Consider the following 16,607-nt stretch of genomic DNA (forward strand, 5'->3'; position numbering starts at 1 on the left):
TCAGCAGCAGCCGCAGCAGCTTCCACGCTTCTGAAGCGTCATGCTCGTCATTGACGTGACCCAGACAGGTGCTCGTGCAGAGTACGTGAACTTATCAAACGCTTTGCCTCTCCGGGTTTTCGGTATGTACAATTGCACAGACCCACACACACACACACACAAGCAATTCTTCCGCTAGCCCGGATGTTGTAGCTTGGCAAGTACGCATAATTGCACACACCGCGTATCGCGCGAAGATCGAACGAGTGCGATTGTGCGTGATCCATCCGCGGCACGTGCTGGCACTTGAGAGGCACTTTTTGACGCATGCTCTATACACATGTGCATACTCTCACACAAGCACCACGGGAGCTTTATTTCATTAATGAACCTGCCTCCTGCGTCCATCATTCTTCGAACGCTAATGAAGCCGTGTCGGAGAGGTGCGGGTTCGGGAAGTGAGAGGAGACGATCGGTGGATTCGACAAACTATAATTCACTGCACGCCCCCTTCGAGGCATAGCATATGCATTGTGTAGCAGGTGCTGTGAGATGAATTCTTACACCGTGTTCTTAAAATCCGGATTTGGTAACAGCAACACACAGACACACCAACAAAAAAAAATGTTCCAAAGCATGTGATAATAACACTGCTATAGGATGAATCTTGTTAAGAGGGTTGATGTGGGAATCGATAGGATCTCGAAACAATGTAGAGAATGCAATTAGGCATGACCTAAACGGTCACTAATTTCTGACGTACTAACTGACGAACGGTTGTGGGTAGTTGCTGAAAGGATCCTCACTGTACTGTCGGCCATGTTTGTTTTTGGCGAGGGACGCCGGATATTCCTTGAAGAGCTTGTTCGCGTTCGTGTTTGCAGCAAGAATCCTTTAGCTACCTTGTGTGTTCCTACCTTGCCACCCACAACCCACCCGCACAAAGTTCTTCTTCTTTTTCTCCCTCGCGTAATGGACGGCATCTTGCAATGGAATGATTACGTAGCACGCAACCATTTTGTGCCCCGCGCGCCTGGTACCTTTACGCCCCGGCCCGTTTCCCGTTTTGGACCAATCATCAGACCCAGTAGTACAATATAGATAAATAGACTAGTGAACCGGTACGGTGGCGTTAGTCGCAGCTCAGAACTTCACCAGTGCTGTTCTAAGATTCCGTGGTCTTAACAAGTGGTTTCGTTCCATCCTGACGCACCTAGAAGCAGCAGCGGCTGTACAGCCCCCAGCAGGCGAGATAAGTGCAAGTGTAGCAACTGCTGTCCCAAGAGCAACTCCGTCGTCGGCGACCTTGGTGTGGTTGTTGCGTGCGTGTAGTCCGCTTTGCTAGGCCAAGTTCACCGAGCCAGCAACCGGCCGGGGTTCGCGTCACCAAACGGCACCAGCTATCTGGCTACTGGCGGAGGATTTCGGACTCCGGAGGCATCGGAATGAGAGCGGCGACAGTGAGCAAGGCCACCACGACGGTGGTGGATCGGCTGCTGATGGTGGTCCACATTCTGGTCATTGTCGGGGCCATGATCGGGCTGGTCGGTGCCGGTTTGCGTGAGTAACGAACGTTCTGATCATACGCTACTGGTGATGGGTGGTGGGTTGAGTTTTGAGGTGACAATTTTATTGGCGATTTATTTGATAGCAACTTCACACGGGTAATTAGCCTGAGGAAGAGCTCTAATGTGAGTACGTTTTGCGCATCGAAAGCACGCTAAACAGACGTGTCATTTCACGCCAGCCGAGCTATGGATAGTTGATTGAGATGTTCGATTTCTGACGCGCCCGTGCTTTGCCATTAGTCTCTCGGTCAACCTTTGGCCCAGTTCGACCGGTTTGATGTTTGATGAAACAATCGCGGGTGCTGATTGGATGCACCGTACTACTATCCCGATGTTTTATCGACGGGTGTTAATTGCCACGGAGCGTGTGATCATCTCGCAGTAAATAGCTTCGACAGGTACCATTTTTCATCGATCGGTACATCTGCTAATTGAGGGTGTAAAGTACACTTCACTCTGATGATGGGACTTAATGGGAGAATGAATGGGTGGACGGTGATTCTTGGAAATGGAGTCCTGGTGTTGGGAGTGAATTTTAAATTAAATATTTAGCATATTTTTAAACTAGTTTATTATAAGTACTGCTCACTACTATTTTCCAGCTCTTCTCTGTTAGTAATAAGCTTACGGTCGCATATTTCTTAGTGTATTATTCGTGTATGAATCAGCAGGAATCTTTTACGATTCCTGGTACTCGTGTCCGACATTTTCTCTTTGAATGTTTCTCTGGAATTCTCCAACTGAGAATTAGTTTACATGTAATTGAAGTAAATAACTTCTACTTTCTACAGACCAAAGTCACAGCTCCATCGTATACTTTTTATACGTATGGTTAACTCAAATTTTGTATGGGATTTAACAGACGACGATCATACCTTACGTTTTTATCGTAATCGTAAATCTCATATAATACCATACGTAAAAAAAGTTAACGACGGAGCTGTGACTCGCAACCTTAATTCTGGCCATAGCACCATTTATTTCTTAATAATAGTCTTCTTCGATCTTATGTGTGTCCATTTCTTTATATGCACTGGTTAGCTGTAGCAAAAAATATTTAAAAACATTTTTCACGGCACCGCTTTCACAAAATTCAAAATTTTAATCAATTTCTTTCAATAAGTCTTGAGGCATTTCTGTTATTATGATTTTTAATACAATTTTAACAACTGTTCTAGAGCATAAGAAATGTTCTCAATCATGCTATCAGAAAACTCAACAGTATTTTTACATTTTAAATTTTTAAAAGAGATTCGGTATTTTTTTAGTGCTATAAGGCTTCAATGCACCATATATTGTAATATAGATTTATTGAAACAATTTCTTATACTTTGGCAAACTTTTTTTGTAGGCGATTTGTCTCCAAAATTTTTGATACTTTTCTATTAAAAATCTTCTATGTCCCTTATCACAGTGGCCCCACTTTTCATAAAAAGATAAAAAGACTTTTGTTAAGATTTAGTAGTGTTGGCAGTAATGTGAATTTCCACATCTAATTTTTAATGCATATAATTGTTGTCTCCTGGTCACGGCATCACGTTTCTTTCAAATTAGTATCACACTAATTCTTAAATTATCAGGTTATCAGCATTGATCAAAATAGATTAAATCGCATAGTTTGATAGAACTCCTCATTCGCTCGGTTCCTAGTGACGGCACCAGCTGTGTTCCTGATCGCACCCTTCTGTCGCACCTGCACCCCAATCTGTTATGCATATGCATATCTGTGCCTAGCAAGATTGTAATCCATTTTCTCGTTTTGTCAGTACGCGTCGATTATGCAACAAACCGTACTTCAGCGCTCAGAATTGTCCCTGTCTCGTCGTGCTCAATGTCGCGGTTTCAATTACAGCTCAGACCTGTCACACAGATTAACTGGGAGGATAACATCTTATCCGCAAGATCGGTGCATCAGCACACTAATCAAGTCTCCCGCTTGCTGCCATCGTACGACGAACTGCAAACGAGCGATTTCGGGCAATCGCAAACGTTCAATTTGTGGTCGATCATCGAGCGCGCTGTGGGTCGCGTAAGAACGCCATCGCCAATGCATATTATCAGTGTGCGAGTGGCAAATCATCCGTACAATGCTATGTTTTAACCCTGCGCCTGCTTGCTTCCCACAAGCATGATTTGTGGCTCGATTATCGACGCGGGAGGGATCATTTTTGCATTTTACTAACCAAACATTAGCATCGCTGCATCATCATTGTTATTCTCGGTGAGCTTGTTAGGGTTGTGCAAATGTTTCGGGAGAGCGAGAGTCGGGGCGCTGATCGTGATCTTGGCACCCGTTTTCACACGGTGGTTAGCACGGTAAGTTGTGGTAGTTCCTGGTTCGATAAAAAGCCCGAGCCATCCTCATCGACGGTGTATACCACCAATTAGGGTGCGTCAATTTAATCGATGTTTCGCTCCATATTGGAGTAGTCCGTGTAGTAATGGCTGGCTGAGGAGCTTATCGCAGCTACTGATAATCGTCCGGCGCAAACTGTTGTCTAATTCGGGCACTTGATAATACAAAAAGCTTGTCTACCGACACGTTCTGTGGGGCGATGTAGACGATGCGTGATGTTTCGCCAGTGACCGATGGTATAGTTGTGCTAAGAGATAAAAAAATACCACATTCTCATTCTCAGGAAGACATAAGTCAATGCCAACGGCTCCGTTGAAGCACGTCGCCACCTGACGTAAGGAAAAATGGTCGGCGTGTTTGTCGCTTTACTAGCAAAAAAGAATTATTGTCTTCTGGTGAAGCGTTTTTTTTTTTTGTTCTCGTACGGACACATCCTGTTAATGCGGCTGTAAGAATAGGGGAGAAGAAAAAAAAAAACTAGTCCACAGTACAAGGCATGTGCGCGATAAGTAAAGTACTTAAGAATCACATCGTATCATAAAAAGGGAGATAAAAACAGAGCACAAAACCATTCAAAAAGTCTCACCGTCTCGCGCGACCCTTTGTTACGCCGGCCACGATCTCCGTTGTCAGCCAGCTTGTCCCGTCGGTGTCGATTGTCCTGAAACGGGTTTAAAGCGGGCAAGCAGGAAACTAGTTAAGAAACAGTCTAATCCCCCCAGATGTGGGGGATAATCTGCAATGCGAAAACTCACTTGTAGCCACAGGGGGTTCGTCACCTGTCAGCCGTCGGCTCGTGGGGAATTCACTCACTGATTATGCTGTAAACTGGTTGCAGATCTAGATGAATTCAATCACGGTGAATTGCATTCCGCTGCCTATAAATTCCCCCGGCCACGGAGACACACAGCACTAAAACGCTAATCGGCCACCGAAGAGAGAGAGAGAGAGACTGTAGCGGAGCTCACTCGCTTGTGTGGCATTGAAGTCTTTCGTATGGTTGTTTTCCGCTCCGAGACTCCGAGCCGAAAATCAGTCAAGTTCAAGGTGAATCAAGGTAATTTCCCGACCTATCGGGGTAAACTCCGACTGGCAGCGGTTCGCACAGTCCACCCCGCACACACACGCATGTGCATTTGCTTCCTTTTTCCGGCATTGCATTAACGTTAGCTTGGTTAGACAAGCGGAAAGCGATATGAGTTTTTCCAAAAAATAAAAAACTTCCACCCTATCGTTGCTAGGAGCTCGCATTGAAGCCAGTTTGAAGTACGTCAGAAGCTTACAGACTCTGTTGGCGTCTTTGATTGATGCCCGGAAACAACAGATCTCGCCGCCGTTAGCAGACACGCACGAGCGGCCGCACTCATAAAAGCAGCGTCGTGTATGCTTTCCTCGAATGCAAGCAAAAAGGCTCTTAAAAGGAAAAGCTTAAATTAGCATCCGCCGTCTTCACTTTCGTAGAACTCTCTTTCGTGCGATCGAGAACTATGAAGCTCCACCGCCGGTGTCCGTGTGTTGTGTCAACTGGTACGTGCGAAGGTGTGATCTTTTGTCTTTGAATTACTTACATTTAATCACACACTCTAGTGAAGGAAACAAAATGGGAAATAAGATAAGAAACTTGTGTGTGTAAATATGTTTGCCACCTAGTCGGAACAGAGAAAGAAGGGAGATTTTGCTTAATTAATATTGCACTCACTGTATGACTCTCTGTGGAACTTAGAACGTTGTCCAGCCGCGGCAAGTGCTTCTGCTAATTTGTTCTTTAAATAATAACACCTTCACAAACGGGGGGGAAAAGCTTACGGGATGAGTTGTGTTTATTGCATTCTTTATGGCTCTATTTTAAGCGTGTAGAATGATTTCAATGCACGACAAAGTGGCGAACTTGTGGTTTTTGTGTGTGGAGCTCCTTGTCTCAAGTTCTCAGGGAGGTCACAGGGGTTACATCGAAATTTAAAAAAATATATTCTTATTTTGACCTTCTTTTTAAGGCAATTATATCAGATCTTGGACTAATTTCAAAGATCCACAGCCGAGTTGAAAATATCCCTCAACTTCTAAACCTTATGGGAATCTCATCGATGGGATAAATGTTTCGTTGTAAATACAATTTGGAAACCCCTGCAATGGAGCCCTTTTATCGAATCCCCTCTTAGAATCTGTAAGCTCGCACGAAACCGGTTACTAAAACCAGCCCCTCTTCAGGAAAGGATCACTTTCATCCGTTGCCGCTAATTAGCCCAAAAAAATTGGAAGAATGTCCGAACCGGGCGCCTAAGTTCCATCCGCAAATCCCAGCCACCCGGACTAAGTCTGTTTACGTTGCTCTAGCCATTCAAGCGCCAAGTGATAATAGCTTGCCCTTTCGAACGCTTTCATCCACAACAGCAGGCCAGCCAGCCTGAAGGAGCGGCGAGCTCAGAGATTTCACTGGGGCAATCCAACTAATTCTGTTTCGGTGATTCACGCGAATTATGATTAGCTTCGCGCGGCGCTGGGGTTTATAGCGAACAACAACCTAGCGGAGCCTTTTCGGGGCTGGCTGTAGGGGGAGGGGGGACGGAAGGGAGGGGGAGTTGTAACAGGCACAGAGGGGTGGTGGAATTAAGTAAGCCTTCTCGGGGTGCGTGCACGTGTGTGTGTGTCTATAAAATGATGAGAACGCGAGAACGATGCGCAACACTCGGTCGGAGTGCGCGTGACGGACAGGTTCTGGTGCGACAGACTTCTGGAGTGGAGTTTTTTTTTGTGCTGTTGATATTTTCCGGTGGTAAATTGTGAGCTTGAAGCTTTCTGGAAGTTCCTAACGATGCAGCCCGAGTGGAGTGTTCGAATCGCCCAATCGGTGACCCTAGCCACCGTGCTCGTCCTGCTGGCAGTCCATCACAGTGGTGCCGTTTTTCGTACGTATCCTTTCCCGTTGTGTATCGAACGAAAAATGGAAAAAATGCGGAAATTCGTGTTATATAACCCGTCCCTCGGAGCCAAGTACTGACGGAGCTGTGTGTAAAAACTGTGCGCTCAAAACAATCGGAAATTGAAGCGTGAAGCGTGTTGCTCCTATTGTTTGAAGTGTTTGAAGATGCTTTTTTTCCACGCGTTCTCAGCCGTTTCGGTGAACAATTAAGCGCAAGTGTTGAGTGTGGTACACTGAAAGGGCGTTGGGAGATTGATTAGGCTTTATTGAACTATTAAGGAAGTTATTGGATGAACGATTTTAATTAAAACAAGTACAACACACTCTGAAAGTGCTTTAGTATGATTAGCTTCTATTAGCTTCAAATTAAGCGCGCCTCTCTACCGTGTGGTGCGGATGTGATAAATATTCATTTTTTCAATACCCCCTCCCCTATTCGTAGCTTCCGTACTGCGTGCCTGTCCCCGCAACTCGACCGACCTAAACCAATGCATCATCGACGTGGTGAACGAACTGCGGCCCCGACTGGCGACCGGTGATTTCGGTGAAAACTTCACCATCCCCTCCCTGGAACCGATCAAGATCGATCGGCTGAAGATCGAGCGGGGCGAGAACTTTAAGGCCAACTTTACGAACTTCCGGATCAGCGGTGCAACGCACGAGAAGACGGGATTCATCGTGAAGAAGTTGAAGTACGGCGCGGCTCGTTGGAAATCGGCATACAATTACTAACAAAAATCCCTCTTGTTTGAACCTTTTTTTTTTCAGAACCGATATCGACAATCGTCAGATTAATGCCACCTTGCTGCTGCCGAAGCTCCAGGTCAACTCGAAGTACTCGCTCAAGATGAGCATTCTCGTGCTGCAAATTAATGGCGACGGTGATCTGCAGGTGAATCTGAGTAAGTAGCTCCGACGCTTGAACCTCCCAAAGTGATTTCCACTAATCCTCTATCTCACTCTCTCTCGCTATCAGCTGACACCAAGGTAAGCCTGAAGCTAACGTTCTACACCGAAATGATCGACGGGGAGGAGTACTTCCGCTTCAATCCGATCAATCTGCGCGTCAAGTTCGGTAAGGCACGCTTCTACCTGAAGAACCTGTTCAACGGTGATCCCACGCTGGAGATGATCGGTAACCAAGCGATCAACGAGAATCCCGACGTACTGCTGGACGAGGTAAAGAGTGGCATCGAGGAGAATTTGGCCAAACTGTTCACCAAGATTGCCGGTGAGGTGGTAAAGGATGCACTGTTTGAGGAAGTGTTTCCCTGGAGCTAGTTTCTTTTTTTCCGATTGCGCTGTGTGTGATAGGCAGGATAGCTGGAAAGCAGAAAAGAAAGAAAGTAAAAGAAAGAAAAAACAATCATATAGGGATAGAAATTGAATGAAATGTGATGTTTTTCTGTTTGTTTTCTTTAGTTTGTTTTGGTTAACGTTCCTTGACATCTCTGTAGTGGCATTACGTTTTTACCACACGATGGGTTTTGAATGTGCAATCACAATACAATAAATATGGAAAATGCGTGTGTTTTTAAATCCATTAGCTTGAAGAGACTTGTGCATTAGATTGAGAAACAAAAGCATCTAATAATCGTTGGAAGCATTAATATTAATTTATTTTAATCAGCAGCAATTAGAATTAGCCGAGCGACCTTGCTTTTAAAAGTAAATTCTAGGAAGTACTGCTCTGTTTTGTTTTTTTTCTTTCCTGTATAAATTGGCTAACAGAGTTCGCACGTGGAAGTTTAACACATCATTTGACGCTCTGTTTTAAATTAATGCAACGTTGAGCGAGACGCACAATAATAATTAAAAATGTAACTTTAAATAATGGATGGGAAAACGGTTTGATTTTTGCATCAGCCTGAATGTATGCAATGCGATTGCACAGCAGCAGCGGTTTGAGTCACCGCTAAGGCACTATGGTGCAGTGCTATGAAATATTACGCAGCTGGTTATTTGCAATGTATGTTATTTTTATTTTGGTACAAAAAACAAACAGTTTTGTTACCGATTGATTGATATTGAACCGATATGATGGAATTTAACAGACAGTAAGGAGCGATTTGAAACGCAACTGTGAGTCAAGCAAGTACTAATCAAAACCATACGTCCAACGCATTTATTTCGTTAAATTTGTATGAATGCGAACGATACGGCGTAAGAATCCTAACTGTTTGTAGGCTTCCATTATATGATTGCAAAGCTTAACAGCGATTCCTTTACTTAATTTTGAAATATTCGCCAGCCAGATTCGTTAATTTGATTAAGTGGATCGAAACTCTGTAGATAGGTTTGATCTTTTAGGGAATTTTGGTTTTGTGGTGATCATGGGGACGACAAGGAGGAAATGCCTTGACATTGTTGTTCGATAACAACACAAGATTTACTGAAAGTTAGGTGCAACAAAAAGTACTGCGTAAAGTCATACAAAAGCACAGTTTCACACCATAAACAGTTAGAAGAGTTCAAGCTCTAAACTGACCTGAGCACTCCTATTCACAGGACTCGATATTTAACCACAGTCTAGCCCGGTTCAGATCAACACGAGCGGTTAAGATCTTAGAAATACCACGGAAGGAAGGAACCAAAATCCATGCAAACACAAACATCACATCACAATGTGTTTTGTTTATTCGCTAATCTTTATTAGTTTGTTTGTTTCCTAGCGGCATCACAGCACAACAGCAGCTTGCAGCGAGGGTTCTGTCGCAACGTAAACATGGGAAAACCGTTACCGAGCTGTCAATTCGAAAGTAGCCAGCACGAACTATCCTCCAGCAAAGTACACAATCTGCAGGACTTTTCTAATGGGATTTTATGTCTCTACAGAGGCGAAAAAAAACCCTTGGAGTTGGATAAATCCCATCGAATTCGCACGGAGTAAGAAAGTCGTTTTATCGTGCTAAAGAATTTGAAGCACCTCAAGCGTGACGAAGCGCAATCAAATTCCTTCGCAAAACTGGTCCCCCCCCATTCGGTGGTTAAGTACAATATTTATCTTTCTAATAATATTTCGTTCTTCAAGCCTCTCCAATCACCCATCACCAAGTGTAGCGCCAAGCAGCTTTTAAAACTGGCAAACAATCGCCGGTCCGAAAAAACAACATGTTTTTGGAGAATTCAACCGAATGGCATCATCATCGTCGTTGGTCGATGTTTGAGCGATGTTGCTGTTTTGTTCTTAAGCCACGAGTTCTATAGGAGTCTTCATTTCTTTTTTTTTTGCCCGCCCGCCTGGTGGCCGGCCTGGCCAGATGTGGAAGACAAGTTTCTAACGCCGCTTAATACTGACACCGATCCCGAAAGTGATATTAACAGAGCCAGGCCGCGCACTCTAGAACGAATTGAAGATCACCTTTGCCAAACGGGCCCCGGGGGTTAGAGATGCTTTTTTTTTTCTTTTCTTTTGCGCTTGCACTCGCCCGGAACTGTGGAGGCTTAACCACTTGTTGACCTACCCCCCCGTTTGGAGGTAGAATCCGAGGGAGGGCGCGAAACAGGCTCACCCCAGCGTGTGTCTTGGAGCGCGCGCGCGCCTGTGTGCGTTCGCGACCGGCGCGTACATCGGCTGCATGCTAAACGTCATCTATAAAAGGCAGCCACCAGTCGACCATCGGCTATAGTAGCGATCGTTGTGCGTTCGATTTCGCAGCCAGCTCCAGGTCCAGGCTCAGGCCCAGCCAGACACACTCTCTCGTTCTTCGTCGCCCTCTTCGCAGCAAGCCGAAAAGAAAAGTGAGAGTGTTGTCCACCGAGACTACCCGGCAAGAAAGAAAGGAATCGAATTCGAGGCGCTAAAGCGTTACACGCAAGTTCACGGTCACGGCCAGGAAGTGTGTGCGTGCGTGTGTTAATCAGTGAGTGAAAGTGAAGTCAGTGAGCACCCAGCAAGTTACAACAATCATGCTGCAATCGACGAAAATGGTGGCGATCGCCACCGTAACAATCGTGATCGTGCTGCACATCGCGGGAAGTAACGCCGCTGTCCGTAAGTGTGCTTTTTTTGAGATGGTATTCTTATGCAACCGTGCCGTAGTCGACTCAGCGAGGGAAGCTCTCTAGCTATAATTAATGTCATTACCTAGTTTTTCGAATCGAATTCCTTTTTTCCCACGCTCAGTTCCGTTAAATGGTGGTATTAGAGCGGAACTATTTGCCTTCTTTAATTTTCCTGCCCAGCTGTGTTGGGAGTGTGAAAACTCAGTCCGTCTCAAAGAAAATGGGTTGCGCAGCTTCACACACAGCTACACATATGGGAGGTACACATGGGGAGATTTGCTGGAATTAGCGTCTGCGTTGCCAGGTCGAAAGATAGGAATGGGAAACGCATTATAATTTAGTGATTGCGGACGATACGATCGATACGATCAAATCGAGGAATGTGTGTGTAATTTGGTTGGTGTGCAGGCTTACATCACCAGCTTTAGCGAGAGACGGTTCGATGTGTTAACAGGTAGTACGAACACAAAAAAACTGATAATAGCTTAATTGAAAGTGGATCAATTAGAAAGACTTCAATGAGCGCATAAGGCAGGCAACAGGGAAGGAAGATTTGGATGACTTACAGGAGCGTTTGCGAATGCGAATATATTTCAGAAACTTCTTCTTAGGAGTAACAGTATAGTAATGACTTCTGTTAAGCATTAAAGGTACTTATCATGGCCATTAAATTAAAGTAATTTAAATTTAATTGCTTCTCTGCTTGAAATTTAATGCTTTAAATATTTATATTACAGCTTTCACAAAAAGAATTTAAATTTAATGACTCTTAGTTTCATGAATTTTTCTGAATCTTTAGCACTATGAGTTTAAAATATTTGAGTTAAAAAAGTTTGTCAAGAAATTTGTTTTGCTTATCGATTATTTTACTTAAATGTTCTCTTATTCTAAATACAGTTAGAGGGTTTTATTGGTAAAACTCAACTTAAGCTCCAAATTCAAGCTTAAAACGGAAAGTCCAAAATTTAATCAGAGTTTTCAATTCACGGACAATAATTTTAATCCGAGCTTACTGTAGAGAGTAGATTGAAAAATAAAGCCAATTGCATACGACAGCGGCGTTGGTCTTAAAAAAGCAGGACAGGGATTCCAATCCGATCTGAGTCCCCCATAGTGTGAGGACTGACAATCCAACCATGCGGCATCCATTAAGTCTATTAAGCCAGAAATGGCAGGCATGGCCTTAAGAGGACGTTAGGCCAACAACAGGAAGATGAAGCCAATTGCTTATCAATATCTTCTGCTTTGGCCTTACTTGCAGTACTTAAATAAAATCGCTACAGAAACTAAGAGCAAACTTCATTTAAAATCAGCCCTGCTTGCATGTCAATAAAGCCTCCCTAGCAAATCTGTTTGCTAATAGTGCTTCGATAGCGCTCACTAATATTTGCTGTCGTTTGCTTTGCAAACAGCAATCAACATGCTATTGTAGCATCTCTCACACCGTCTCACTCGAACCGCTTCACATCACGTGAACACAGAACGCCCTCACAAACCAATAATTCCACAATGATACGCAGTTGTACGAGCGGCAACAAAAAAAAAGACTCCCATTCTTATTGAGCTGCATCCAAATCACAGCCTTCAACTTCAACTCCAATATCCTTTGATAAGTACCCTGGTGGGCAGAACGTGGGCTAAGTGGCTGCACGCGCAAGCCTTCCCCAAAACGTGACATCTGACCCACGGGAACCCGCGGGAACTTTATTGGATTAATAAGCCCCACCGTCGGAGAGCTGTAATCTGCTTCAGGGCCGTTTAGAGGCCGCTCGGAAGGTCGTGTTTAGTTTAACTAGTTCGAGATAATCATAGCCGGAGGAGTGTACGGTAACGGAATCGCAATCGGGCTTCTTGTTCCAATATCCTCGAACCCGTTGCAAACAACAGCCACCCGTACTCGATCTTGCAAAACCGTTATTATGGGTAGAAGTCGCGTAATGTGCGATCGTAGAGTGACATGTGACCCCGGATAGTGGTAGAATTTGCTCGCCACACGACCAGTTTGGCTAGTACGCGCGATAGTAAACGTCAGCTGACTAATTGAGCGTCACCGCACTAGCCCACTAATTGGTGACCGATTAACCGACGTGAACTCGGTGTGCTGTGAGCGACTCTTATCGGGATCTCGGACGCCGAAGGTTACCCACCAACCAAGACACAACAGTTCCTCCAACCGATCCTCGTTACCTTGCCCCATGCGGCACGTGTTGTCGATGAGTTGGTTCCTCAAAAAACGAGAACTGGTTGTGGAGTGGGAAGACACAGCACCCAATCCAAGATGTTGATTTTCGAATCACGCACTCATCGCACCCTTATGTCATCCGTACAGTCCGTGACAGAACCTTCTGGGTCGCGGTCGGGCAGCTGTTTAATATTCCCGCCAGGTACAGCGAACACCTCATCGAACTCCCAGACCTTAGAAGGATCGGCATTCGTGGTGCTTGACATTGACGGCGATCCATCGTTTGAAGTTGGTTTAAGTGCGCCCGAACTAATAATGCCATTTGCTTCCGGCCCCATCTGCCGGCCCGCTCTGTCTTTGCAGCGTCCTCCATCAAAGTATGCTCGAGAAACGATCCCGACCTGAACCGTTGTGTCACCGAGTCCGTCAACGATCTGCGGCCGCGGCTGGCGTCGGGCAAAATTTCCGACGAGTTCCGAATCCCGCCACTGGAACCGCTCGCCCTGTCCACCGTCAACATGGACCGTGGGGCAGAGTTTAAGGCCACCTTCAGTGAACTGCTCGTGTCTGGGCCGAGCAAGTTCAAGATCGACAACTTGAAGTAAGTGGATGGTGATGATGGTGAGGATGGAATTTTTTCTAACGAGGTTTGCTCTCCAATTCGCAGGGTGAACATCGAAAAGCTGATCTTCGACTTTAACATCTTCCTGCCGAAGCTGTCCTTCAAGGGAAAGTATGACCTGAAGATCAAGCTGCTACTGCTGAACATTGCCGGCGTTGGCGATCTTACTGGTATTATCGGTAAGTCCTCGTAACTCATTATTTCTCTCTCCCTTACTCTCTCTTTAAATCACTCTGACACTTTGTTATTTTTTGCCCTCATCCAGAAAACAATCACGCCCGCGTGAAGCTCCTCTGCGAGAAGTACACCAAGGACGGCCAGGAGTATATGCGCGTGAAGAAGCTGCTGGTGCGCATCCAGATCGAGAAGGGCCGGTTCGACATGAAGGACCTGTTCCGTGGCGATCCCGTCCTCAGCCAAGCCGGCAACCAGTTCATCAACGAGAACTCGCGCCTCTTCCTGGACGAGCTGACGCCCGGGCTGGAGCGCAGCCTGTCGGACACGTTCAAGGCCACCGCCAACGAGATCATGCAGCAGGCCACCTTCGACGAGATCTTCCCGGCGTAAGGCGACACTGTTTGGTGATCGTGTGAGCGAGTGAGTGAGTGATGATCTGTGATTCTTGTGATTGCGCCTACCTGTCCCGGACACGTCAACTCCAAGAGATGACACGGTTTCGGCGATGCGCAGTCGTTCGCGTAGCATTAGTGAAGTACCTTTTTTGATAGCTCTAGCAGGCATGCTCAGCAAAGGCAGAGGGGGATATAATAAGGGTTGTTTGTGCAATAAACTTACTATCGCTGGAAATCGCTCCGAGCCGTCCGTCGGCTGAGAGCGCTCGGAAGCGGAAGTAGCTGTAACTGAACTATGGTCATGTCAACTGTGGTCGCTCCGCAATCAACTTAATGTCCGAAAATAGCTGACAAGCAAACACAATTTTCTCATCACCGGTCGGAACCATCTCCGGAACGAAACAGCACACCACTCGGAACTCTTCCGCGTCATCTTCTCCATCTCGGCGGGATGACGTGGCAATAATTTCATGTCTTTGGCGCCCGCCAATGTGGTGTGAGAAGATTCTAGATGGTTAAAATATTTTTCCGAGACGCAATACCGATTCTGCGGACAGGCTTTCAGAAAACAGGGATGCGGATAGAAGTAGTTGAGTAGTAGCGCCACTCGATCAACGCTTCGGTCGGCATTAATTGATCCCCGGTAATCGGTTACCGGAGGAGAGCAAAAACCCTACTTACACAAGCACACACACACACATCATAATAATGCTCACTTATCGGCTTCGCTTTCATTATACGCTCGATTGGTTATGGGTTGTTGCGCGTTGTTTGCGGCGGCATGAGAATTTCTCATGCCTTGCCCTTAGCCGTTTGCGCTGGTCCGCAGTGGCAGTGTGCGAGGTTCAATTGGCGCTAGAACATAAAGACGATATGATTCATGTACGAGCCTGTGCGTCATTGGTGAGTGGTGAGCGCCATCGGTAGTGTGCTAGACATTTCACTAGCTTGATCTAGCCCGATCTCGATGATTATGCATTTACAAGTACGTCATGGAGAAGCGATTTGATTAACATATCGGAATGCGATTAAACGGTTGTCATAAACGTCTTTCGCTTCTTTTTTTACTGCAAACTATCCTTCGAGATTCTTCTGTGTTTAACACTTTACCTTCCAGACAAGTCCATCAAAGTATTAAAGGTGGCGTTTCCTTACGGGAATGGGAACATTGTTGTAGGTATTTATGTAATGATTGTCTTAGTTCCACCTGAAGTTAATCTGAGTAATTATGACAACATTTTTTCATCTTAAAATTGATGGTAAAATGATCACACTTTTGCGCTGAGTTGAGTTGTTGAATTGTTGAGTTTTTCGACCTCATACATCATCTCCTCCGAGGCTGCCAATGACATTGGTTCAATTACCAATGACAGTGCTGGTTGTCAATTTTTGTACGATGTTGCTCAACATTTTTGCTACTGTTACTGTTACCATATTCTAGCGAATTTTTAGTACAAAGAATTGCCTAACGGGTGAGTTAAATCAATGATAAGATCTCTATAAGAGATAGATCGAGGCCTCTCGAGGTCGTAGTGTTGTAAAGAGGTTTTCAAGTTTAAACTAAAATTTTAAAATAGTGCTGTAACGCCTGTAGTAACCTGATGTATTTTTTTTGTTTATTTTGTTCTAAACCTCAAGAGGGATTGCCCTAAGAGGTCTGGATAGTAACAAATTCGCATGTAATCAGAATAGGTAACATGAGAAGCGGCCTCGTGGTAAAGGCGACAACAGCGACGGTCTTCACACGGCTGTACCGGGGCTCAAATCCCATCCGGACCGTTCCCCCGTAGTTAGGACTGACTATCCAACTAAGTGGTTTCTTTAAGTCTAAGCCATAAATGAAAGGCATGACCTAATAGGTTGTTAGGCCAAATAAGCAGCAGAAGATCATGATGGAAATTATATACTGCTATGGTAGGTGTTCTTTTTTCTTCTTCCTTGGCACTACAACCTCCAGAGGTCTCGGCCTGCCATTTCTGGCTTTTTATGACTTGATTTTACCCGTAGTAAAGTAATCAGCCCTACGTACGATAGGTGTTACACTTGGAATATTCTTGGCTCAATTTTCACAGAAGAAAAATTAGGTTGGAGTTGGAAGCCCTTTTGATATTGTTGTGGTAAATCAACGAAGGGACTCTTCCAGACTAAGCAAACTAAGCATATGCACGAACTTTTAAGAGTCCCGTCCAGTCAGCAGATTTGATGAGTAAGAGGCCGTCCTTTTCCATTGTGCGTAGAGCCTAAAAGGGGCTTGACCCGCCATTGGGCTTTATTTTGCCGATAGCTACCTCAATAGAACATTTATTATAAAAAAGGATCGTTAAGATGTTATTATATTAATTATAACTCAAGGAAATTCATAGTGAGAGATAAAATTAAATATGAATAAGAACTAAGAATATA

The 16,607-nt window shown here is 45.0% G+C and overlaps 2 protein-coding genes across 3 annotated transcripts; both read left to right on the top strand.

Annotated features, from left to right (window-relative positions):
* The first annotated feature begins 1,105 nt into the window (after positions 1–1,105).
* On the top strand, positions 1,106–8,366 carry LOC118510802. Of its 2 annotated transcripts, none has more exons than XM_036053117.1 (4): positions 1,106–1,539; positions 7,266–7,515; positions 7,592–7,725; positions 7,800–8,366. In XM_036053117.1, exons 1-4 carry the CDS (start codon positions 1,425–1,427, stop codon positions 8,102–8,104), a joined length of 804 nt encoding a protein of 267 aa, XP_035909010.1. In that variant the 5' UTR covers positions 1,106–1,424; the 3' UTR covers positions 8,105–8,366. The 2 variants fall into 2 exon arrangements, with proteins under 2 accessions (XP_035909010.1, XP_035909011.1); XM_036053118.1 differs by lacking the exon at positions 1,106–1,539 and adding an exon at positions 6,572–6,809.
* A 2,069-nt stretch (positions 8,367–10,435) lies between these two features.
* On the top strand, positions 10,436–14,497 carry LOC118510804 (circadian clock-controlled protein daywake-like). Its single transcript, XM_036053119.1, has 4 exons — positions 10,436–10,817; positions 13,374–13,611; positions 13,678–13,811; positions 13,898–14,497. Exons 1-4 carry the CDS (start codon positions 10,733–10,735, stop codon positions 14,197–14,199), a joined length of 759 nt encoding a protein of 252 aa, XP_035909012.1. The 5' UTR covers positions 10,436–10,732; the 3' UTR covers positions 14,200–14,497.
* The last annotated feature ends 2,110 nt before the right edge of the window (positions 14,498–16,607 follow it).

Source organism: Anopheles stephensi, chromosome 3, assembly GCF_013141755.1.
Source record: "Anopheles stephensi strain Indian chromosome 3, UCI_ANSTEP_V1.0, whole genome shotgun sequence".
Classification (NCBI taxonomy): domain Eukaryota; kingdom Metazoa; phylum Arthropoda; class Insecta; order Diptera; family Culicidae; genus Anopheles; species Anopheles stephensi.